The sequence below is a fragment of the Nelusetta ayraudi genome, unplaced genomic scaffold, assembly GCF_046127955.1.
Source record: "Nelusetta ayraudi isolate G7.1 ecotype Tasmania unplaced genomic scaffold, CSIRO-AGI_Nayr_v1 ptg000238l, whole genome shotgun sequence".
Lineage (NCBI taxonomy): Eukaryota > Metazoa > Chordata > Actinopteri > Tetraodontiformes > Monacanthidae > Nelusetta > Nelusetta ayraudi.
Genome location: NW_027466287.1, coordinates 1 through 25,406, shown reverse-complemented (window position 1 = coordinate 25,406; position 25,406 = coordinate 1). Strand labels below are relative to the sequence as shown.

The 25,406-nt window shown below is 49.4% G+C and overlaps 2 protein-coding genes across 2 annotated transcripts; one reads left to right on the top strand and one right to left on the bottom strand.

Moving 5' to 3' along the window:
* The first annotated feature begins 576 nt into the window (after positions 1–576).
* Positions 577–5,572, top strand: sccpdhb (saccharopine dehydrogenase b). Its single transcript, XM_076016811.1, has 12 exons — positions 577–799; positions 1,500–1,612; positions 1,711–1,791; positions 1,884–2,013; positions 2,230–2,279; positions 2,424–2,554; positions 2,939–3,056; positions 3,796–3,915; positions 4,108–4,164; positions 4,287–4,398; positions 4,507–4,588; positions 4,730–5,572. The coding sequence occupies exons 1-12, from the start codon at positions 604–606 to the stop codon at positions 4,866–4,868; spliced, it is 1,329 nt and encodes a 442-aa protein (XP_075872926.1). The 5' UTR covers positions 577–603; the 3' UTR covers positions 4,869–5,572.
* Positions 5,573–9,823: 4,251 nt separating this feature from the next.
* snap25a (synaptosome associated protein 25a) lies at positions 9,824–21,932 on the bottom strand. The gene is made up of 7 exons (XM_076016826.1): positions 21,777–21,932; positions 20,876–20,917; positions 17,739–17,787; positions 14,732–14,849; positions 11,119–11,238; positions 10,360–10,504; positions 9,824–10,262 (listed from the first exon to the last, which is right to left on the bottom strand). Exons 1-7 carry the CDS (start codon positions 21,846–21,848, stop codon positions 10,194–10,196), a joined length of 615 nt encoding a protein of 204 aa, XP_075872941.1. The 5' UTR covers positions 21,849–21,932; the 3' UTR covers positions 9,824–10,193.
* Between the last annotated feature and the right edge of the window lie 3,474 nt (positions 21,933–25,406).

Here is a 25,406-nt window from a genome sequence, read left to right as displayed (position 1 = left end):
CTTTTTACGACGTTTTTACAGACTTTCACTTTATATTAATGAAACCCCCCCCCCCACTTTCAGTGAATATTTTGTCCCTGTGGATGTTGCACCAAAGTCCAACTTTCTTATTACCTTTATATGTTTCTATGTGTATCAGTGTTTTTGTTTAGTTGTGCTTTACTGGAGAATACAAAGACATTAATAAAGAACAGTTTTTGGGTCGTCCCTATGTTTGTGTCTGTTTGTTTGTTGATTGATTTTGTATTAGATGGGTCTGGGGGTGGGGTGGGGGGAACATTCACCAAGTGCAATTCACAATTTCTTCCACTAGGTGTCACCATACATCAGATGTGACGTTTTTGACAACAGGAAGAAAGCAGCGTGGAAGACGGTCCAACGTCCACCCATTGGTTTCGCCTGGGACTATTTCCTGTCGGCGCATGAACACAGCAGCGGCACTGCGGCGCTTTTGGTAATGTTGTTTGGTACATGCTACCCGCGGCAGGTTCGCGCTGGTCCCGCCCACACCCTCAGCCAGTCAGCGTTCAGAAGCTTCTGCTGACGTCAGCGGGCGGCACCGTTGACTGCCGGGGCGGCGCCTGGAACTGCACGACGACAGCAATGGCGGACGTGACCTCAGACAGGCCGCTGCACCTCGTCGTGTTCGGCGCCACGGGCTTCACCGGCGGCTTCGTGGTGGAGGAGGTCGCGCGCCGCGCCGCCGACAGTCCGGGCGGAAGTCCCCTGAAGTGGGCCGTGGCTGGGCGGTGCAGACGGCGGCTGGAGGACGTGCTGAACCGCGCCGCGGACCGTCTGTGTAGGTGCTCCGGGCCGGGGGCCGCCGCCGGGGGACCCGAGGTCGGCTCGGTTGTTCGAGGTGGTCGCCGTCCGCCTCAGGAGGCCTCAGAGCCGGCAGAGACTCAGCTAGACTGCCGCTGCATGCGTGGCGGGCGGTTGAAGATCAGCAGCAATGTTGACAGCTAACACTGACCCTGATTTTTAATTTTATTTTATTATTATTCATGTTTATCTTCAATACAGTTTAGACCAGTTTAACTGCACGCACTGTAAGATACTGGAAGAGTTCCTAAGTAGATACAATAAATGCAAGATTTAAAATAAAGAGAAAGAAGAGACATCGAATTGTTTACATACTGCCATTGATATGATATATGTTTGAAGTCCTATATATCTGACACACACACACACACACACACACACACACACACACATGCACATTGCATGCTTGCTGATTGTTGGTTCCTTAATACCAACAGCGACTAAACACACTTTAGATTGGACGCTGCTTTACTTGACAGGTGTCCAAAATCTCAGAATTTGAATTCACTAAAGCAATCTTGTGTTTATTCCCCCCCCCCCAAAAAAAAATATGCGACATTTTTAACAGCAGAGCAGTGAAAACAAAAAGTGCTTACATTTTCAAGTGAGGCAATAATAAATAGTCAATAAATTGAGTGCTACTGATGTGTTGGCTTGTCCCAAAAACCTCTCCTCAGCTATGCCGCAGCTCAGGACAGACGTGGAAATCATTGTGGCCGATGTTTCCGTGGAGGAGTCGCTGGCTGCCATGTGTCGACGAGGCCTGGTGGTTCTAAACTGTGTGGGGCCTGTGAGTATGATGAGCAGTGGCAGATGCCGTTTACTAAAAAAAAAAAAAAACCCCAACAACAACAGCGTCCCTAATTGCGGTTGGCTTTGCCTCCTCAGTACAGGTTCTACGGCGAGCCGGTGGTCAAAGCCTGTATTGCAAACGGAGCTCACTACCTGGACATCTGTGGCGAGCCGCAGGTTGGAAAACAAACCGCACGGCTTTCATTCACTCCGTCTTCTCCACAGACTCGCACGAGCCTTTGCTTCTCTGCGTGTCACTGTGTTTTCAGTTCCTGGAGCGAATGCAGCTGGAGTACCACGCCGAAGCCGCGGCCAAGGGCGTGTATGTGATCGGCAGCTGCGGCTTTGACTCCATACCAGCCGACCTGGGCATCGTCTACACACAGAGGCAGTTTAAAGGTAGGAACAAAACAAGCTCTGGTGGTTGTGGTGGGTGATGATGGAGCCAATAGGAGATGAAGGTCTGAAATCAAAGCAGTTTGAATGAATGTGTCACTAAGAAGTAATGCATTGTCATCTAGACTTTCTTTAAATAATACAATTTTTTTTTTTTTTCTTTTGGATGAATGATCAAAATGAGAAGCTAACTACAGTCTCTGCCTGCTCTGATCTCAGGTACCCTCACGGCTGTGGAGAGCTTCCTCACAATCAGCAGCGGGCCTGAGGTAGCCTCAGACAACCTCCACTACTGCATTGCATGATGGGAAATGTAGTTTTGCTTACACTCTTACACTCTTGGCTCTGTCCTTACTAAATATGCCCGGCGTTGCTCCGACACTGTCGACTTGTCCTGACTCGGCCCGTGCCAGGGGATGTGCGGCCACGACGCCACCTGGCAGTCGGCTGTGTACGGGTTCGCAGACGGCCGCTCGCTCCGCCGCCTGAGGAAGAAGTTTGGCCACAGGCCGCTGCCGACCGTCGGCGCCAAAGTCATAAAGAGGTAACGGAAGAACAGAAGCTGCTGTCTGGGGTTTTCTCAGGTGAATTCAGTGTGAAATACAAGGAGGTCCGGTGGTGTCGGACCTCCCCCCCCCCCGAGTTACCCACGAGAGCTCCTGAAAGCCTCAAAGCAGGGCCTCCTGCATGTTAAGGAAATTTAGATTGGTATTGGAAAACAATCATGAGAATATTGAAGGGTGTTTATAATTCAACAGTGGGAGGATGTGTGTAATAAAACAGTGTGAAGAGGTTTGAAATCCTCGCCATCGCCTCCAGTTGCCTCAACCGAACACCTTCACAAAACAAGGCAGCACTCTGCAGACAGGAGTGTTGTCGCCCTGGCTGCGGTGATCCAGTGTATTGATGATTGTTGCTGCGTCTGCAGGGGTTCCCTGTTTTACAGCAAGGAGGTCCAGCAGTACGTCATCCCCTTCATGGGCTCCGACCCCTCGGTGGTCCGCAGGACTCAGCGCTTCCTCCATGAGGAGCAGCAGCAGTCGCCGGTGGGTTTGTACAGCAGCGTGCATCCCAGCATGCACTGGTGCAGGGAGGGAGGGGTGGGTGGGTGTGGGGCGGCATGTGTTGGCGGTCAGAATCTGCTGAGTCCTTTCCTCTTCAACAATTGGAGCTTTAATCTCTCCCACGCTGCTGCATTCTTTATTTAGATGTTTTTCCTGAGCACTGCAGTGCCCCCTGCTGCTCATCGGTGGATGAGGCGGTCAGATAAATAGACGTTAACGTTATTAACAAGAGAAAAGCACCCCCTGTGCAGCAGCTGGCAGCGTGATTCCACCTCAGTGTCCACTCGGCCAGTGAGTGAGAGGAAACACACGCGTGCTCGTGCTGCAGGGTTCTGTTCTGCTCCAACACGGAGACGTTTGGCATCAGGGAGGTGAAAGTGTTGGAACCCAAGCGGCTGGAAGTAGGGCAGCGCTGCCGCCTTTTAACCACACAGCGTCTCATTATGCTGTTTAGAGTGCCGTCTAGCAGCCTGGTGGAAACATGATGAGTCATCTGCAGTGATTCATCAGCCCCCCTCTACCCTTACCCCCCCCTCACCCCACATCATTACTTCCTTTGACCTCTCATCTCGCCATCCAACTGTTTCTCCCCCCCCTCATGTTTTTCTCCTCCATTATTACCTTCTCTTCATTTTCCTGCCTTCCTCCACCTCCTTCGCCCTCCACTCCTTCATCTTTTCTGCCATCATTAAAGCCGTTTCCTCTCCTCTGCGCCCCGCAGGTGCAGTACAGCGCCTACGTCGGGGTCGGCGGCCTCCTCTCCGTCGCCAAGCTGCTCTGCGGCGGCCTGCTCTTCTGGGTCCTGGTCAAATTCAGCCTGGGCAGGAAGCTCCTCACCACGGTACGGGAGAAACGCATCCACGATGCTCCCGAAAATGAGAAAGATGGCACACGTTGATATTTCAAAATTAACTTATCCTGTAATCGCAAACACTTTTCCAGGTTTTTCTCCATAGATTTATTGTCGTGAGCAATCTGTTGCGGTCCAGTGATCATTTGACATCCCTGACTGATATTGTTTCTTTTTTTTCAGTTCCCGTCATTCTTCTCCTTCGGGTTGTTCAGCAAGTCGGGGCCGAGCATGAAGCAGGTAACGGCAACGATGCCGGTGTGATTTCATCCATCGGGAAATATTTCTGAAGCCTTTTCACGTCATGCATATTCATCCTCTTTGTCTCTCGCTCTCTCTCTCTCTCTCTCTCTCTCCATCAGATAGAGAACACCTCTTTCAGCATGACGTTCTTCGGGGAGGGTTACGCCGAGGGTTCGGACCCCTCGCAGGGCCGACCCGACGCCAAGATCTGCACTCAGGTCGTAGGAGCGGGTACGTCCGCAGGCTGCGATGCGACTGCTGTGTCATGACTGCAGTTTGGAGTGTCTGATCTGAAGTCCAACCTCTGTGTGCGTCTCTGTGTCCTCGCTGGCGTTCCAGAGCCCGGTTACGTGGCCACAGTCTCGGCTCTGGTCCAGGCGGGCGTCACCGTGCTCGGAGAACTCCACTCCCTCCCCGGCAGGTCAGTCCAGTCCAGTGCAGTCTGGTTCTTTATGTGTCTGGGCCAGTTCAAGTCTCCTAGTGCTTCTTTAGACACCATATCAGACACACTCTCTCTCTCTCTCTCTCTCTCTCTCTCTCTCTCTCTCTCTGGTGTTGACAGGGGAGGCGTGTACTCACCAGGAGCCGCCTTCAACAAAACCAGCCTGATCAACCGCCTCCACAAGCACAGCATCAGCTTCTCTGTCAGGAACCAAAGCCGCCCTCCCCCCGACGCACTGCCCGCCTGGGGTGACGCCTGACCTTTAATGCGACCCCCCCCCCCCCCCCGTAGAAAAGCACAACTGTCAGCCTTTGTATTGGCTCAGGGGTTTGGCCACGAGGAAGGCGTCACAGGTGTGAGATGGCAAACGACACCACGGCAGCAACGGCTCTGAAAATATGATTCATTTTTAAAATAATTTCTCTGCCAAGCAAAGTCCACTTTTTGGTGAGTGTGTGTGTGTGTGTATACGTTTGTCTGAAGCTGTGTGTATCATTTGATGGTGTGATAAATAAGATGATTTGGTAGAGCTCACCTCTTAAACTGACGCTGTTGGGTAATTTCAGCTTGCAAATGTTACAATGAGTTGTATAAAGATACAAATATCTATAAATATCTATAAGACAAGGTGGTAGATTCAAACACTTAAGGGTTTATTGTATATTTTAAGATTCTGCACAAGTTGTATGTAATAAATGTGGGCATTACAAATTGAAATATATTGTATAATATGTTGATGCTAAATATTATGGTGTTCACTATCTTAACAGACGGGTCTTGTTTTTATGTATTCATGAATGTAAAGTGTCAGAAATTCTGCCTTTAAAAAAAAACAAAAACAAACCTTCAATTGAATGATTTGAAAATGTATTGATGCCCCTGTGTTGCTTGGTAGCAGTGAGACATATTAACATTTTCCCTGCTTTTCAACAGATTTACGTCAAATAAAATGAATACATCTCAAAGAAAGTGTCGTTTTATTTGTATTTTATTTGCTGTGTTGCATTTGGCGGTACATATTTGCTTTAATCCTTTCATTTGCGCCAATTAAACATGGCTTGGACTCGGTGGCGACAGTTCCTACTTCCTACCGCGGGGTGTCAGTGTTTCCCCTGCAGCGCCTCATTTGACTGACGCGCTCCTCTTGGCCGTTGACAGCAGCGGTCACCCAGTGATGAAGCCGCGTGGTCGACCGGAAGCACGAGCGCCTCGACACGATGAGAAGGAACAAGATTGCGCTCCTAGAATTCACAGCACTGACTAAAATCCGAGTTATTTTAATCGCCTTTTCCCGCCGAGCCCTTCCCGCCCTCCCTCAGCACGACAGTCGACGCTGCTTTCCGTCTCTCCGCGCGATGCGCAGTGCGCGCCGCCGGACGGCAGGAGGTGGTTTGGTTTGGCGGTATAAATCCCCGAAAAGGAGGCGCTAAAATGTACCAGAGTGTGCTTGCGGTGTTTTCCCCTGTTGCGGGAGGGCGGCGGCCACACGCACCCCTTTCTCCCGCGCCACGTCTCTCACCCTCTCCTCTTCCTCCAAACATCTGCGTGCACCACAGCAATTGAATTAAGGCTCTTTGGCGCCGGCGATAAGTGGGTTAAATGCTGCCGACGCCGCACGTTTCGTGCTTTAATTCAAGTATAATGACGTTGTCTGTTGAACAATGATTAGAGTAAGAAAAAAAAAAAATCCTTAATAAGATCTCCGCGTAGTTCGGATGTTTTTGTTTTGTTTTGTTTTTTTGGGGGGGGGACTTGTGGTCAGAATTGTGTGTGTTGGGTTCTCAGGTTATGAAAGACCTGATGCGTAAACGTGTAAAGGAACCCACAGGCATGAAATAGAAGTGAAAATACTTTGGTTGGTCATTTGGTTGCTTGGTTGGGTGCCTGTATGCTGTGGCATCACAGTGTTTGTTTGACAGACAGATGGCTGTGGGCTTCACACTATCCATGATAAATGAATTGTTTGGAAAATGTGTCTATCCTCTGTAGGTGCTGCTAAGTCCTTCAAAACCGGGCCTCAGATTGACATTCTTCAAAGTGTTGCGTTAAACTGGACGTAAAACAAGCTAGCGGCTAGTGTCTCAAAACAGCCGCTGTCGGCTCCCACCATAAATACACTCTGCACACAACCACACATCAGCACAGGTTCGTTCACCTGCAGAAAGCAGGAAGTGAGGTAATGACAAAACAGGAAGTAATTTACTGGAGCTTCCTTGCTCATTAGCGCTTCACCCGCACCAAACAGGAAGTGAGGAAAAGACAAAACAGGAAGCAATGCCTTGGAGTTTCCCGCTCATTAGCTCCACAGTTTTTCTTTCATTAGCGCCTCACCTGCGCTAAACAGGAAGTGAGGTAATAGCAAAACAGGAAGTGATGTCCTGGAGCTTCCTGCTCGTTAGCGCTTCACCCATATGGCTCCACCTGCACCAAACAGGAAGTGAGGCAATGACAAAATAGGAAGCAATGTCCTGGAGCTTCCTGCTCATCCATGGACTTGATTCAGACAAACAGCAGTGAGCAGTTCCTCCAGGTTTCACGCTAATTTGGGCACAACTCCACCAGGAGGCCTCGTCTGTTGACTTCACCGTTTCAGATTCTGCACCGACTGATTTCAGCAACCGACTGTCACTTTTTCTAACAGGTAAGAGACCGCGGACTACCGCGCTGCTTGTGTGAGATGTGCTGCTCGCCTGATTTCACGCTTGAGATGTTTTGCTGCCTCGTACATCGGCGTCGCCTCAGTTGTGTTTCACTTTGTGCATGCGCCACTGTGTGTCCCTGTGAATTTGTTGGATGTGTTTTTGCGTTTGGCTTTTTGTCTCCTTGTTGCTGCTTCCGCCAGTTCTCTCTTCTTTTTTTTTTTTTTTTAGTGTGCTTTATTTCTGTTGTGTTGTGTTAGCACAACATGCGTTGAAATGACCAACGAGTGTGTGTTCCACCGCCTTTTAGCTCTGCCTTCACTCTCTGACCTCTGACCCCTCCCCGCTGCACACAACTGACCCTAATTTCCCAGTTTCGCCCTCTGCGTCCACCCACCACTGATTGTGCACATCCAGTTTAATCTGCCGGTCGTGGTTCCGCCTCCCTGGCCCTCCCTGAGCCGCGGAAACACAATCGTATAAACGCTTCTGTGGCTCGAGTTGGAAAAACAAACTGCATGCTGTTGTTGTTGTCATGCATTTTAACACAAGCATGTTGATAGAAGCATCCCAGCTGTTAAGATGATTTAAAATCTGGGTTCCTGATTGATTCTTGATTGATGATCACATGATCCAACCTCCATCGACTGTTTTGGTCTTTGCCCCTGCTGTGTGTGTGTGTGTGTGTGTGTGTGTGTGTGTGTGTGTGTGTGTGTGTGTGTGTGTGTGTGTGTGTGTGTGTGTGTGTGTGTGTGTGTGTGTGTGTGTGTGTGTGCCTTTCCATCTCTGCTCTGTCTCTCCTATAAGATGAAACAAGGCGGTGTGTTGTATCTCTGCTGGTGCCTTAAAACTAAACCGCTGTCAGACTGGTTCGGCTGAAGTCAGCCTCCTTCCAAATCACTGCAACAACATTTGTCTTTCATCAGCAAATTCCACCCCGACATTGATCCTTTCTGATGTCCCGCCTTTTCTTATACCAGCTGTGTGTCTCAGGGTAAAACCCTGCCAAAACCTGAGCGGATCCATGTTCTGGACCTTGGTTGAAATGTGCTGCATCAATATGATTGCTTCCTAGAGATTGGAGCCATTAAATGTCTTTATTTTTTTTTTTCTGTTAACATGTTGTTGTTTCTGGGAGAATTGTATCTTTATATATATATATATATATATTTATTTATTTTTTTGTCATTTGAACTCGCGCAGTGTCTCTCTCTGAATCTCCATCAGAAGGAAAAGACGCCTGTCAACTCGCAGGAGCAATGAAGACAGACACAGGTGCCACTAGGGTTTATTACTTTTAATCAATTCAGCTAGCTACAAAATGTCCACCACTTCACACACTGACAGGATACAGAGAGGGAGTCTTTAATATTACATGCGCTGAGGACATCAATCTCACGGTTGAACCTATTGTGTCATCCAGGTTTCGGCCTTTCCGCGGCCTTTTGCTCTAACTACTCGACATTGGGACGATTTGGTGTGCATAGCTCTAAAGTACAGAAGCAACAAAAAAAAAAACCCTTCGTATGTATAGATTTTTTTTTTTAGTTCCAGAGTATAGGTATTGTTATTCAATAATCTTATTTATATATACCAATAACAAACCATACAGGGAGAATAAACTTACAGATACAGTCTTCTTAAAAAAGTAAGGTCTCTCAGAAATATGCGTCTTTGCTTTACATTGCAAACTTTTATTTATTTTTTTTTCAGAGCATCCAAAACCTATGTTACAGTACACAACCAGTCCTCAACTTTCAGCACATAATCAACATCTTCATCATGGAACTGCATAATCATTTAGAAAACAGGTCATCTTTTTTTGTTTTTGTTTTTTTTAAACTTTTTTGCAATACAACCCCCGAGTCCTCATATGTTTGTTTTTAAATGTTCATGTCACCTTTTTTTTTTTTTTTTGATCCCCTTTTGCATTATTGTACAACGAGATGGTCACAGTCAGTAAATATATCGAGACAAAAAGAGTGGCACTATTGCAAAACTTGCAGGAGTATGGAACGATCAACTGTGTCCTAATACTGAGCATGCGCTTTGTCGATTTGCTACTGCCATGTTGCGTCATTTATTTATTTTTTTTATATATATTTTTCAGACAAGTTTTATTTAGAAGACTAAAATCTACCATTTGTCATGCAGAGAACGCACAATTCACGTCACTTGGAATGCAATGTCTAATACAGCTACAGAGAGTCTAGTTGCACATTGTCTAAACAATAACCCAGTATGATTGCGATGGCGGGGGGGGAAGGGGGGGGAGAAGAGGGGGAGGTGAGCAATGTCGACGACCGGCTGCCGTTCTGTAAGCGTTCTTTCAGTCACTCTGTAATGTCTTGACTCGTGTGCGTGTGTGCGTGTGTTGTGTTTTAATCTCAGCCTTCACTCCTTTGTCGTCGACAACACCACCAAAATAAGGGGCATGACAGTAGCCTAAATGGAATGACACAGTTTTACTAAGACAATACTGAGATACCGAAAACGGAAACAAAAAAGAATAAAAACAGCTTGTATAGCATTCCTATTATATACTTGTCATCCAGAGCAGTGTACTTTTTGTATATATATATAGATATATATATATATTATATATGATATAGTAATAATATATTATATATATCTATATATATCTATATATATATGTTTTGATAAAGAGAATTAAAAACTTCACAGGTGAGCTAGAGAGCCATCAAGTCAGCACTATATACAACCTTTGGAAAGAATGACATACGGAGTATAAGAAATCATCTTTTTACCAGGACAATCATCTTGAAAAAGCTCGACAGACGACACAGAACAACATTTACAATGGGAAGGGGAGGTGATATGTGCATGTGTGCAAACCTAGAAGGTCAATACCATGATGAAAGCATATTGACGCTTGTCGGCGCGGGGCGCCCAAGCTCGAGGTGGGGAGGGGGGGGGGGGTTAGTCTAGCCACTGCCGAGCATCTTTGTGGCGCGCTGGTTGGCCTCATCAATCCTGGTCTTGTTAGATTCAGCCTGGGTGAGGGAGAGGACATCGGTTGGTGACACGCTGCTTTCTCAAAGGCGAGCAGTATTTGCACTGAACGGGGGGTTGGCGGGGGGGAGATCGTACCTTGCCCATGATCCTGTCGATCTGGCGGTTCTGGGTGTCGATCTCGTTGCCCATGTCCAGGGCCATGTGGCGCAGGTTACCGATGATGCCGCCCACCTGCTCCAGGTTCTCGTCCATCTCATTTTCCCGGGCGTCGTCTGTTACCCTGGAAGCACAAACACGAGGGCAGATGTAAATGCAGGAACCTCTGAGTCAACGCCAGATGAGACATTTTGCCCTGTTGACTGGGTTCCAGCAGGAGCCCTCGGACATGTTTCACCTCTGGGCCTTTGTCACGCTCGACCTCAGAGCAGGCGTCTGCATCTAAAGTTGAGCTGCAGTTTCTGTTGGATGCAAAGTGCTGCACATTCGTGCGTCCGGTTTAATGTCTGGATGTTTTGGAAGCTTAATCCAGGGGCCTGGGCTCAACCGTGGAGATCGGATTGGATTTTCAAGGAGGAGCCAGTCAAAACAGTGCAGGCGTTTGACAGGGTTGTCTTTGGTAAAGCGTTCTTAAGGAGGTATGCCAGGCTCGCCCAATGTGAGGAGGCACCAAGGAAACAGACGTAGAAATTCCTGAAGGGATTACACGTCCTATTTGGTAGGAGTACCCGAACATCCCCCAGCGGGGTCCTGAAAGCCTGGCTGGGATAGAGGTATACCAGGGACATTCTGATGTACCCTGAGCCACCACGGCCCGTTCCTGGACTGGCAGTGGGTGAGGGTAATTAAAGGAATGGATCAGTGCCTGAGTGCGTGGGGACTTGAGGCGACTCTCACCTGCGGATGAAGCCTCCGCTGATGGCCATCTGTTCGCGCTCGTCCACCACGCGGGCTGGCTGGCTGGCCACCACGCCGTCCTGGTTGTTTCCCCAGGCCTTGCTGCCCCCGCTCTTCATCCTGGATGGCGGCAAGCGAAGGAGGACGGCCAAAAGGGGGGGACAGTTACTCAGTGGTTTCACATTTCAGATGCCTCCAAAAAAAGAAAAGAAAATCCCAACCATCAACCTCCCCATCAGTCCAATTGAGAGAAATTGGACTGATACTAGACTGACACTAGAGAGATAGTGTTTCTGATCAGTCTCATGCATCAGGCACATGTATAAATGATGTGGACTAGACTAAGTCAAGCAAAGCATAGCAGGCATGGATTGGTTGTTGGGTTAAGTTGTGTGTGATGTTATATCTTGCAGGTAATATAACATTAGAATTCAGGCACATTTTGTCTGTTTGTGTAATAATCTAGACATGCAGTTCTTAAAGCTTTAAAGAAAAACAAAACAAAACCTGACAATTTCCCTTTTCCTCGACCTCATGAAGCTCACTTGTAGTTGCACTTAGAAGACTAAGAAAAAAATACAAAAATAAAAAAAACCCAAGTAAAACAGAGAAGCTTTTGGCAGACACACAACACAGATTGTACAGGACTGTCACATCGTAAGGAGGGACGACGATCAACGTTGAGAACAAAGTACCAAACGGAAAGAGGAAACGAAAAAAAATGAGAGACTGGAGGGAGTCAACAGAGAATGATAGCCATGGTTGAACACCTCCGACACCCACGTCTTCACCCGCCCCAACCCAGCCAACCCCACCCCTCATGTCCAGACTTGAGGACAAGTTCAGCCGTCGGCTGGCAAGAGGGCAGACAAGTCTGACAGTTTGTGTTTTGGCTCCGTTCTGGCCGCGTGCCGCAAATGTGGTACGCTGCGCTAACAAAATGCATGCAATCGGGGCTCAGCCGCGTGACCTCGGCGCTTTTTGTCGGAGTGGCTTTCTGACTCAAGGGGAACGTGCCGGAGATTCATCATTTCCACTTATACCGCTCCACCCCGGCTTTAAACTTCTCTTTTATTCAACAGCAGCAACCTTCCATTGTGTTGTGCGTCCCCGGGTTGTGGAGTTTTGTGTAACCTTGGAGCGCTGCGTGGAGCTGTGTTGCAAAAGGGGGGTGGGGGGGGGTGTGAGGGGGTAGCGGCGGTCGGGCCTCCTACGCTGCTTTTATTAATAGAAACGGACTGAGGCGAGGCTTCGCTTGGCTTGCTGTCCCCTCTGACACACACACACACACACACGCGCTACCCTTGTCTGAGTCCTTTCTGTTCTGACGTCCGGGTTTGTTCCTCTCTTCTGCCTCACCCATCCCACCAACTGACTCAGCAGCTCTCCGAGAACCAGACGATCTCCTTGCAACTCCTGCGGTAAAACCGAACCGGTTCCAGGAAATCATTCCGTGCCCCTCCAACCACCCACCCACCTAACTACCCGGCGCAGTGCAGGATCGGCTGTCGGTGCAGAGCAGCAGACAGTCGGCTCGGGCTGGGCTAATGCTGACAGACGGGCAGCAGGCTGCGGGGATTAGAACCGCGGCGGTGGCGGCGGAGGAAACGTGTCGCTCCCTGAGACTCCCTCAGACTTCGCTGTCCCTCGTTTCCCCCTGCGTCCCTCTACATGGGCACGCAGTCGGAGTCCACTCCCCGGCAGGCGCTCATGCCGCTATCTGATATGGCTGACCTACATGTGAGCAAAACGACTGCCGCCCCACCGCCCCGTCCTCCCTCACCCAGCTTCATCCACCCTCGCCCACCGCTCTCCATCCCACCCTCCCCCGGGAGAGGCAGCTTAGCGAGCGCTAATGTCGAGCCGCCAGTTCCAGGCTAATTCAGCCGAAGAAGCGGCAGCCACTGCGGACAAAGTGCAGCAGCACTGGTGAGGGGGAGGGGGAGGGGGAGGGGGGCGTCCTGCGGTACCACACGTTTATTATGGAGGCACACAACAAACGCGACCGTGTGTGCGAGAGAGAAAACTCCCAGCCGCCTGTGGTTTAACCCAGTTTTTTTTTTGTACAGCTCCCAGGAAGTCGCGCTCCTCTTCTTCGGCTTTGAATGCGTCACTTTTGCTTTTCTTGCGATGCGTTCACTGCCTCGCTTCCAGCGTTTTGTCATGAAGCGTCTCTCCCGCCCCCTCCCCGCCTCTCACCCTTTCAACCCTCCTATTTCTCCTCTATTTTTTTTTTTTTTTTAGTCTTGCCGTCGCTTTTCAAATTTCAGAATCAACACAAAATATATATTTTTAAAAAATAAAAACAGTTGAGCTTCTTTTGTCTGCTTTTCTCTCTTCCTCTGCTTCCCGCCTCCTAGATTTTTGTACGGCTGTACAAATAGAAAAATATAAAAAAAAAAAAACATAAAAAAATTGTTCAACATCATCATCATAATCATCATCTTCATGGTTAATCCTGGCAGCCACGTGTGCAGCATTGCTGTTATGTGTTCCACTGTCATGCATGCAGAGCATTCAGAAGGATCATGCTGTTCCGCTCATTCTGTGTCAGCGGCACGTGGAGGTTGAGAAACGGTGGTTAGAGGGAGCAGGAGGAGGTGGTGGGTTTGGGTTGTGGGTGTGGGGAGGTTGTGGGTGTGCAAACAAACAAACCAAAAAGGCCCCCGTCGCCTGCAAAAAGAAGTAAGAATCGACCGGACGTTGGAGCGGAGCACCGGTGAAGGTCATGCACATGAGGAGGTAAAGTGTCAGGCCGACCAGAGGCACGTTGGCACCAGGAGCAGCCAAACCATCAGGGTGCCAACGTGCCTCTGGCGCCCTCTGGCCCTGCTGATTCTCATTGGTTTTAGGGCAAATAATCGTGAGCAATTTCATGTTTCCCCCCTCAAAGTGGAACCGGCGTGTGGACGACTCTGCCGTGTTTGAGTCTCGGAGGTCAGAAGGCCACTCAGCGGAAGTGGGGATTGGAGGGGCTGTTAAGTGAGGCACTTACGGAAGAGCTCAGGTGGAGGACTGGATGGTTGTATATTTAAGTCTGGGTAATGGCAGGTGGAGTGTTTTTTTCTTTATTATTTATGTGGCGGCTCAGATTTCAGATGGGAAATCTGAGCAACAACAACAACATCAAGCCGACTTGGACGAGATGAGGGCTGAGGAACTTTGGTTCCCGTTCACACCGACTCGGAGAGACAACATCTGCCAAGATCTCGGATCAGAGAAAGGCCGGTGCACCTACTTATGATTGCTTGAAAAATCATCTGGAATTTCTGGCAGACACCCAGGCTGCAGAGTCTGAGGTTTGTTATGATTTTAGAGTAGATAGAAATACGCGCACGTGTTAAATCAAACGTGAGGAAAAGCTCACTAAGATGTTTGAGACGTCCGCTTCTCTTTTTATTTACTCTTGGAAACGGGGACGGGGCGAATCAGAGGCAGCAGCCCATTGGCCGATGGCCATTGTGATGTCACTTCCACCTCGACAGATCTTTTTTTTTTTTTTTTGGGCCGATTTCTCAGGAGGATTCATTGGTTGCATGTGGATATATATTTGTTAATTAGTTGCTGTGGTTGTCGGAAAAGGCAGGCAGGCAGGCAGGCAAGCAGCACCTACTTGTTACATGGACAGGAGCAAAGACCACAGAATTTCCCTAGATCGTTCAAATTCTTTTCTGCATCCTTCATGTCCTTATTGATTTGGTCCATTCCCTCCTCGATGCGCTCCAGTTGCTCTGATTACACACAAGTCATTTTCCCCCACAGAACGAAGCACGGAAAGAGAGAGAGAGAGAGAGAGAGAGAGGGAGAGAGAGAGAGAGAGAGAGAGGAGAGCAAAAGAAGAGAGAGATAGAGGACAAAGGAGAGAAGACAACAACTTCAGACACTCACTGTGACGAAAGAAAGTGGACCCAAAGTCAAAAAAAAAAAAAAATGGAAATAAAAAAAAAAAAAAAGAGAAAGAAAACAAAAAAGAGGAAGGAAAAAACAAAACAAAACCAAACAAAAACTGGACGCCACCACATATGTAAGGAAACCTCCGGGGCACGTTGTCAGTACCTACTTGTTACATGGACATATGAAAAGCCCACAGCATTTCCCTAAATCTTTTAAATTTTTCTCGGCTTCCTTCATGTCTTGGTTGATATGGTTCATGCCGTCTTCGACACGATCGAGTTGCTCTGGTCAGGACAAAGGGATGACAGCAGTGGAATGAGTTTTCAACGACCAGTCGACAGATTCATGAGTAATGATGAGCAAGTCAGTGTATGTGTGTGTGTGTGTGTGTGTGTGTGTGTAGGAGGGGTCAAATGTAAATCATCATTTAATTGTTTTTTGGCAAAAAATTCTCAGAGCCGGTAAACGAAGCAAAACAGGCCAGAAAATCAAGGAAAACCGCCTGATGTTGATGTTTGACAGCTGGATTCTGACTTTAAGAGCTTTTTTTTTTTATTCTGTTTGCCATGTTGCTTCGTCTCGAGCCACCACAGCCACCACCTGCTCTGCATTGTGGGGAATCACCGGTGGCCTCGTGAAGGTTCCACCGTCCGCTGCATTGCTTTTAAGTTCAGCGACAAGAAGCCTCGGCCTCTGTTTTGCCGGCCAATAGCTGCTGAAGGCGAGCTTGGAAAAGTGCATTCCGATCTCATCGCACCCCGCAAGTCGGAATTAAAGAGTGAAGCGATTTTTGTTGTTTAGTTGTTGGCGCTTCAGCCAAATTTCCAATGTGGAATTACAAACTAATGAGGCTTTTCTGGCCACTTGGTAAACCCACGCTGCTCCAGTCGTGCTAATCGCATAATACCGACTTTTTAAAACAAACGTTCCACGCCGAGCCAGCTGGGGGCGCTGTTTCCTCCCATTAGAAGCCAGTTCGTTGTCAACACGATTTTCAAGCTACCCTGCCAGTCTCGTTTTATCAGACTGACGGCACGAAAGAGGACGTGAAACCCGGAGCAGCAGCTACACACGTCCACCTAGCGGGTCTGTTTTTTTTTTTTTTTTAGCAAGAACACCTCCCCCTGCTGGACAAACGCTGTCCCGCGTTTCTGTTGTGGATGGCAGCTTGTCTTCTTTCCATCCCGACAAGGACCAGAGGAAACCCGGTGCAAGCAGGGTGTGAAGGTAAGTGTGTGTGTGTGTGTGTGTGTGTGTGTGTGTGTGTGTGTGTGTGCGTATGTGCACGTGAAGAGGGTGGCACAGTTAAATATGGAGCGGATTTGAAGAGCGATTCACTGTTTGTTTTTTTTCCCTCTCCTTGATTTGTAGAATCCCTGGGGGGACCTGCATCAGTGTGAATGTGATCATCCAGCAAAGGATCCGTGTGTGGGGGAGATTTTAAATCTCCAGTAGCAAGTACTGTAGTTCCAATATCCAGTACAGTCAAACTACAGGGACGGCTGAGTGCAAAGGTCCACTTAAACCCTCGAGAAGTAACGGAGAAAAAGCTTCATTCCACCCTCTGAAGTTTGGTGAAAAATGTTTTAGCTTTCACGTCAAACCAAACTTTTTTTTTGTTGCCGTCTCATTGGCTGCCAATGTGCACGCAGCCAGGGATCGTACAAAGCAGTGCATGGATTGAAAGGAGAAGGAGGAGGAGGAGGAGGAGGAGGAGGAGGAGGAAGAGGAGGAGGAGGAGGAGAAGTAGAAGTAGAAGAAGGAGAGACTGAAACTTTTGTCATTACCAGCTAAATCGATCGTTTGTGGTTAAAGTTAGGGGCCCTCGGGACTCCCGGTGGGCGGGGCCTGTCAGCGCGACTGTGTTTGGCCGCTTCCTGTTTCCCCGAGAGCTTTTTTTGGGCAAAGGGAGCTAAAAGATGCCGACGGGCCAAATTGTTGACCTGCAGAGGTCGATAAACTGAGTCACATGTCAGTTGGTGTGGCGACGTGTGAAATTTAAAATGCCTGTTTTCATTTTTTTTATTTTTTTTTTAGTGATTGGCAGGATTGTGAAGAGTAAATCAGCCGCGATGCTGCGCGCTGGCCGAGCGGGCGTGGAGATACTCTGGCTGCACGGTGACCCGTAAAGTTCTGTCTGTCTCTGCTGTGGTTGGCGTTGCTTTCTTTACGTTTTCTTTTTTTCTGTTAACATTTTGGCACTTTCGAGATTTCCCATTGTCCCGTTGTTAACTGATGGTGATGAGGGAAAGCAGCTTGGCAAGTTAGGCAAAAAGAAAATAAGGAAATTAGCCAAAAGTAAAACAAACGGGGAAAAAATGCCGAAAGGAAGAAAATTTCCTCAAGAAAGCAAAAGAAAACATCGGCACCGTGGAACAAAAACAATAAATCATGCATTAGATCAAAACCCATGTTTTGGAAACAAACAAAACAAACAAAAATAAAACCCTGAAAAAAGTAAAATAAAGTAAAATATGGTTTCATCGAAGTGAAAACAAGCAGCTTTATATAAAACAATTTATTCACATTCTTGGCATAAATTAAAAAAAGCCACATTGCTAAAATAATAATAATGAAAAAAAAAAAACCTGACAGTTTGTAAACAGGATTAATACTTTAAATCAATACAGGAAAAAAAATATGTAAGAGCTTTTTTTTTTTTTTTTTTTTTTCTTAAGGCTGAAAAGCTCATTTTTTTTCTGCTCTGGTGCAACAGACACACTTACCTCCCTGCTCGTCCAGCATAACCAAAGTCCTGATGCCAGCATCTTTGCTCTGTTCCCCAGAGACGATCGCATGACCGAGAAGGTGGCGGGAAGAGGGGGAGAAAAAAAGGTGGGAAATGGAGGTCAGTAATGAGGCTGCAAGAGCTCTGGGAATAAAGTGACGTCTGAAAAATATGAACCACCGTCGGAAACGCAGCGGCCTTCCCAGACGAGCTGCCGAGTTATTTTTTGTCGGCTTTAATGGAACGACAAGTGATCTGATTGTGGGGTTTTTTTGGGTAAGTAATTAGCTGGGAAACTTTACGTAACGCAGGTTCGCTGGTGCACATTAGCTTAGCTGAGCCACAAAGACTGCCCAGAAGGCGACTCACTTTGAAGCGGCTAACAATAGCTACAGGAAGTCATGCTAGCTCGGTTAGTCGAAGCTAATGGGTTTTTTTACCTTGTGGAAAAAAAACCAAACCTTTTATTATTCAAACAAAGTAACGCTGACGGAGAATCGGAGCAGCGCTCTCATTAGAACCTGGTGTTCCGAGAACAAATGACGCAATCAATGACCCGCGGATCACAACGGCAGCAGGAGCTGTTTGACCTCTGAACCCTGACATTAGCGTTGCCCGTCAGGCGTGGGTGTCTTTGTAAATTTCTGCCTGTGGCCTCTCCGATTTTTCCCTTTTCAAAGTAAAATAAAAAAAATAAATGAATAATAAATAAATCTTCTCGGTGACGCATCCGAGCAGTCGACGGTGAGTTACGGCAACGGTAAAGCCATTAGTCACCGAGGAGGGGCCAGATGCTGCTGGTGGAATGGTGGGGGAGGGTTGGGGAGGGTGGGGGAGGGAGGGGTGAGCTGAGGGGGAGGACGGCGACGCGTTGGGCTCATATTCCGCTTCATGGAAATACGGCGCTAAGACGCAGCACCTGCTTTAGCCTGATAGGCACAAATAAGATTAGTGCGTGTCAGGTTTACACACACACACACACACACACACACACACACACACACACACACACACACACACACACACACACACACACACACACACACACACAGCGCCTCCTCAGCAGTACGGGAGGAAAGTGGTATTGATGTCCATCATGTGGCCTCGTCATGAATCACTTGGTGATCCTGAGAGGCTTCGTCTGGCAGAGAATCCCGGGCCAGTGGGGACGGCTCCCCTAGGGGAAACTCCCGGCGTCCCGACCTGCCGCTGGCTGACTGGGGGACGGATCAGCGCCGGAGGCCGACGGATGGACGGATTAGCAAAGCAAGAAATTGCCGAGGTTCTGCAGCGGAGACGCGAGGTTGAATGGGGCGGAGCTCTGCGGCGAACCAATCGGAGGCCTCCTGGCTACGAATCGCAGACACACAGGCGTGTGTCATCAGCCCTTTGTGATGTCACTGACGAGCTCCGTCTTCTTTATTAGTGGCCACACCCCTCCCTCGGTCAGGTGTTGGCTCCGCCCACTGTGTTTGCTAATAATAGTGCTGCTTTCTCATCGTCTGGGGAGGATTTTCAGATAATTAACCACCAGACGCTTCTGCTCCAGAGGCTTTTTTTCATCTTCTCGCCCTCCTCCACCCCCTCCCCCAACTCCTCCTCCTTCCTCTTCATCCCCCACTTCTGCCTTCTCCTCCTCCCTCCTCCGCCTTCTCTTCCTCCTCCTCCTACCCCCTCCATCTCCCTCCCCCCTGCTTCCCTCATCTCTTCCTTCTCTTCCTCCTCCTTCTTCTTCCTTCTCCTCTTCCTCCCCCACTTCTTCCTCCGCCTCCTCCTCCTCGCACCCCCTCCCCCCAGCCGTCCAATAGAGCAAGGCGGCTCTGTGACTTCAGTCTCTGGATCAATGTGACCTTGAGGCCGCCGCCGCCACCGCCGCCGCCCTTCCTGCTCCACCTCCCCTCTCGGATGTCTGCGCCTCCTCTCTGTCTCTCTCCCTCTCTCTCTCTGTCTATCTCTGTCTCTCTCTCCCCCCTCTATCTCTGTCTCTCTCCCTCTCTCTCTCGCCCTCTCTCTCTGTCTCTCTCTCTCCCCTCTATCTCTGTCTCTCTCTCCCCCCTCTATCTCTGTCTCTCTCCCCTCTATCTCTGTCTCTCTCTCCCCCTCTCTCTCTCTCTCGCCCTCTCTCCCTGTCTCTCTCGCCCTCTCTCTCTGTCTCTCTCTCCCTCTCTCTCTCGCCCTCTCTCTCTGTCTCTCTCTCTCGCCCTCTCTCTCTCTACTCGAGTCCATCACAGAGTCTCTTCCAGCTGTTTTAATCTCTCCCCCCCCCTCTATTTCTCACATTTCTCTCATGTTGTGTATGATGCGTCTCCCCGCTAACTCGCCGCTCGCTCGGCTACGCCCCCTTTCTATAAGAAGAGGCTCCGCTGAGATGCCAGAAGGGCTGAAAGACGCTGAAGGTTAAAATGAAAAATCCACGGCGCGGTGCGTGTTGTTATTGGCCTGTTAGCCTAGCGGCTGCTAACACTGTCTCAGTTTCGTCTTCTATCTGATGACTTCCAGTCAATGTTTTCTCGTCCTGATTGGCTGCCGCCAGAATCAGCAGCTTTGTTCTTAGGACCGCCTCCTTCTTCCTTTGTATGGATTCACATGAAGAAAGTCCACGTGTTTGGAAAACAAAGTCGAAGGAAAGAAGCTTCACAGCTTTCTGTGTGTGGTGGATTGACAGACACACACACACACACACACACACACACACACACACACACACACACACTAGCCTTGTCCAGTCGACTGACGTGTTTGATTGTCTGGCGTCACTGACAGTAAACAGGGCGCCTGTGTGTGTGTGTGTGTGTGTGTGTGTGTGAAGTCCGACTGTCTTTGTGTGTGTGTGTGCGACTGTAGCTGTCAGCAGTATAACGCTGTCCTTTGTCAGCCAGCGGCGACAACAGCGACGCTGTTTGTGACGACTCGACGACTCTGAATCCCTCACACATTGAATAAAGGAGCTTCCTGCGGGAGAAGGTCTGGCTTCAGGTGGTTGTTGTGCTTCTTCACTTGTTGTTGTTGTTGGTGTGTGTGTGTGTGTGTGTGTGTGTGTGTGTGTGTGTGTGTGTGTGTGTGTGTGTGTGTGTGTGTGTGTGTGTGTGTGTGTGTGTGTGTGTGTGTGTGTGTGTGCGCAGCAGGTGTTCTTACCTCCTCCACCAGCTGCAGCATGCGACGAGTGCTCTCCAGTGACTGTGGAGGAAAAGGAGAGACACAGTTAGTCCCAGCAGTCAGTCAGTCAGTCAGTCAGTCAGTCAGTCACTACCCCCACCATCCCTTCCTCTTCCTCTTCCTCCCCTCCACCTCCTCCATCCATGTCTCTTCTTCTTCTCTCTAAGAAGCTCTGATGTGGACTTTAAAGCCTCTTCAGGCCTAAAAACTCATTTTCTAAAGCCGCCATTTTGTTCTGTGTGTGCGTGTGTTTAATATTCCGCTCAGCTGTGCCAGTGTGAGTCATGTGTGAGGCTGGAGGGGGGCGGGGCCTCAGCGCTCCGGCCCGTCGCTGAGACTCTGCGCTCCTGTCCGTCACATGTGCACCACACCGCACCGCTATTGGCCGAAGGGCAGGAGGCGCTAAGGTTCACGTTTAGCTGAGCGGCTTCGCTGCCGCTTCTCTTTTCATCCCCTGAACTCGACGACGGAGATGGAGACGGAGACGCTCGAGTGTTTTGCCGCAGATTTTCAATAGAAAACGTGCACTTTTGTTGCATTTCTTGTGCGCATCAATGAAGAATTTTTTTAGCAGAATTTAACTTTGGTGAGCGAAAACCAAAGCAAAAAAAAACCTCATCAGATTTCATGTTTACAAACTGGTTTCTGCTGGAGTCTTAACGGCTTTTATTCCAATTCACCAAATAATTTGTCAGAATGTTGCACCTGTACTTGCAGGCAGGTGTGCGATTGGTTGGAAAAGTTTTTTTTTTTCTTCTCTTATTTGAATTTGGAGACGAGACAATTCATCTCCGATTGCTCAAACTTCTTCCAGTGTTTAGTTCAAGGGTTGGTGTTGATCGTGTGGACCCTCGGAACCCGGGTTCTTGGTGGAACTCACCTCGTCGGCCAGCTGGTCGGCGCGCTGCTGCATGTCCGACAGCTCGTTGCGCATGTCCGCGTCGTCTGCCATGGCTGCTAGATGTGGGGGGCGGAGAGGCTCTCCAGCAGGGACGAGAAGATCCTAGTGGGAGTGTGGGGAGGGCTGCGGGGCGAGAGCGAGAAGCAGGAGCACAGGTCACATGGTCAGCAGGAGCACAGGTCACATGGTCAGCAGGAACCACCAAATATCGAGTGTCATCGGGCAACAAAGGAACAACAACCGCAGAGTCTCTCTCTGTGAGTTCCCCCACAAATCTCCCCTGTGGTCTTCAGCCAAACCCCTTTGTTTCCACGCTTCAGTCAGCGAGGAGACTGAAGGCAGGAGCCGGTGGAGGCCGGTGGAGGTCGGTGGAGGTCGTCGGGCGGGCGGTCGGTTAAAGATCTGCGGGGATGAAACGCCTCCGCGGAGTCGATACTCCGTCGTGGCATCATTCCTGTTTAGCATCGCAGCTCAGACGCATCCGTCATCGCCGACGCTGCGCTGTCAAGACGTCCTTCAGCAAGGTCGCCACCACACTGCCCCCCCCCCTCCTATCCTCCTCCCGCCTCCTCCAGCAGCAGCAGCAGCAGCAGCAGCAGCAGCTCTATGTGGTGGCTGGTAGTCCAGACACCACACAGTGATGTCGGTGCGTCCTGAAGGCCACGCCTCTTCAGCATTGGTTTGGCGTCGACTTTTGGAAGGCTAGCGGCTAAACGCCGTGTTAGCCCTGCGGCTGTGACCAGTCGTCAAAGGCCTCCGAGGATCATCAGTCATCATCGGAACCATCCAGCAGACCTTCTGCTCCACTGCTGCCGGGAACCGGATTCATTCTGGGAACTGTGACTCTGCAGATCAATCCGACTGCAATAACAGCCTCGATCATCGGGGGGCGATAGAGAGTAAGAATAATTAGCCGCTCGCTCTCAAATGGTTGAGCAAAACTCCTGAAATCTGTCCCGCAATCAAATGTAAAAACTGCCCTCGGCACCCCCCCCACCCCCCCGGCAACAGAAGCTCTGTCTACGCCACTGGTCCACTTGATTTAAGGCTGAAGACGGAGAATCTATCAGTGAATTGAAGGAACATCTTCCATCTTGGCTAAAAACACACCAACAAAAAACACAGCAATCAGCGTGAAGCTGGGGTCCCGGGACGAATGACGGACAGCTGGCAGCGTCCCACCTGGACGGGAGGCGTGCTGGCGACGGAGCGAACAGCCGGCTGATCTTCTGCCTCCGAGCTCTTCACGCACCCGTGTGTGTGTGTGTGTGTGTGTGTGTGTGTGTGTGTGTGTGTGTGTGTGTGTGTGTGTGTGTGTGTGTGTGTGTGTGTGTGTGTGCAGATGTTCACAACAGCATCTGCTGGCTGCACACCAGGGACGTGGAGCCATTTTGTTTGGTTTCATTTTATATATGTTGATACATTTCACTCTGCTGCTGTGCTGTGCTGTGCGACACGTCGGTCCTGCGGCTGAGCTCCGGGTCGGAGCGTCGCTGCGACGGCCGACTGCTCACAAAGAGTCTGAGCTTCAAACTGCGTGCACGGCAACGTTCCTCCTCGCTGCGACCAGCTCTCTCAGTCAAACCACAGTGAGTTCAACAGTTTGGGAGAATTTTGTGCTTCGTGCTGTCGCTGCTCTCTGATTGGCTCCCTCCTCAAGCCCCCCCCGACCCCCTCTCTGCTGCTCCACGCCAGCGGCGGCCATGTTGGGTTACATAAAAACTAGCATCTCGCTGCCGCCACCGCCTCATGTCTGACTCTGAAGGGGGCGGAGTCGCCCGCCTGCCCCGCTTACGCAACCTCACAACTCGGCCAGTTGGGCTGTAAACGGGCCGCGCTGACCTTTTATCTCACGTCTCAATTACATTACAGGCGTTGGATTTATTTTGTTTTTCTGGCCGCCCTCGGCGCTGCTGCTTCAGAAACACATTCGTCTCTGCTGCCGGTGGGAGTGAAAAGCAGGAAAGAAAAGCGCTGCAGCAGCTTATGTAACAAGAGTGTGTTGACGATGCTGAAATTATTGCAGGAGAATTATGACACGTAAGAGCAAAGTCAGTGCGAAATCTCTCTCTGCTTCCTCCGGCAGTAATCAGCGACTTGCAAGAAATATCCACAATGTTATGAAAACAATGTTTAAATAAACTTGCTTGATTAATGTTGTAAATAATAAAGCGCAGATCACAAAGTCTGAGAAAATAGATGAATATTTCCAGAGGGACAAAAACCCCAGAAATCATGATCTTATTTTGAAAATGTTTTTTTTTTTTAACCTTCATGTAAATCACAAACAGCTCGGCATCGTGTGTTAGCCTTTAGCTGGTGCTAATCAATCTCCTGCGACCTGGCAATTCTCTGCTCAAAAGAATCAATAAATTAATATTTCAAAATGAATTCTTACTTTTCATAATGTTGATGTCGGTTGTTTCAGGACTACTGAAGCCACACCATCGGCCGCGTTTAAAACCTGGAGCTCGGATTGGCTTAGCTAGTTCACAATAGCGCCCTCTATACGTCACAATAGCGCCCTCTGAGTGTTCCTCTTCCTCTTGTGAAGGAACATGGAACCTGGCGTTGTCTTGCAGTCAGACACACGTGCACTAATCCCCCTAATCCCTGAGCTGACGTCTCGCTCTCCAGGGATCCTGCTGGAAATCAAAGGTTCTCGTTGTGAGTCGGGACGGCTCGGCTCGGCGGCGGCGGTGGCGGTGGCGGTGATATCTTTACAGTCAGGAACCGCCGTATCTACCTCGCCTCGCGCTGACACGCCCACGCCTCGCGCTTCCATCAAAGCGTAACGCTGACGCCGACATTTAGGGCCGGAGAACGTTGAATGCCGCGACCTTTGGCCGACCTCCAGAATCAAAATGGTGGCAATAAAGAAATTGGAAGGGACGAAAAATTAAATAAATAATAAAAAAAAAAAGAAAAATCAGCAGCAGCCTCTCGGTTATTAAAACTGAACAAGTGAACCGCAGCCCTGAAGCGCTGACACACAAACAAACACGCAGCTCATAACGTCCGTGTTGACGGGGGGGTCGGGCGGGTCGGGGGGGGGGTGGTGGCGGTGGAGGCAGTGTTTGTTGAGAAGCTGCAGGATTTAATTTATGGCGCTTGGAAAAACAAGGGGGGGGGGCTGTAAAAAAAAAAAGAAAGAGAAAGAGGGAAAAAAAAAAAAACCCAACAGGATTTATTGCAGGTGTGGCAGTTATGGCCAATTACTGGTGCGAGGCTGAAAACAGCACATTCATCATCAGCAGCAGCAGCAGCAGCAGCAGCAGCAGCTGCTGCAGCAGCTGCAAGTGGCTGAAGATGCAGGAAAGAACGAGAACAACAAGAAAAAAAACAAAAGTCTTTCTTAGCTCCATCCATCCATCCATCCATCCATCATGTAGTTACAAGCTCGACAGCGACACCTTGAGGCCAATCACCATGGAAACGGCGAAGGACGACACCCAGACGCCCTTATTTTCATTCCGCACGCATCCCAAAACCCCGGAGGAGGCGACGTGTCACTTCCTGTCCAATCACAGCCGACCTGGAGAAGAACTCCATCCACTGGAGCTCCTCCCTTCACCCTCCTCCTCCTCCTCCACCAATCCGTCATCCGTC

Coding starts and splice junctions, on each gene's coding strand:
- snap25a (XM_076016826.1), bottom strand. CDS start 21,848: ATGGCAGACGACGCGGACATGCGCAACGAGCTGTCGGACATGCAGCAG. Junction 14,850..17,738: donor TATGCTGGACGAGCAGGGAG/GTAAGTGTGTCT, acceptor GTGTGTAATCAG/AGCAACTGGAGCGCATCGAG. Junction 10,505..11,118: donor AGCGGAGGCTTCATCCGCAG/GTGAGAGTCGCC, acceptor TTGTGCTTCCAG/GGTAACAGACGACGCCCGGG.
- sccpdhb (XM_076016811.1), top strand. CDS start 604: ATGGCGGACGTGACCTCAGACAGGCCGCTGCACCTCGTCGTGTTCGGC. Junction 1,613..1,710: donor TTCTAAACTGTGTGGGGCCT/GTGAGTATGATG, acceptor TTGCCTCCTCAG/TACAGGTTCTACGGCGAGCC. Junction 4,399..4,506: donor CACTCAGGTCGTAGGAGCGG/GTACGTCCGCAG, acceptor CTGGCGTTCCAG/AGCCCGGTTACGTGGCCACA.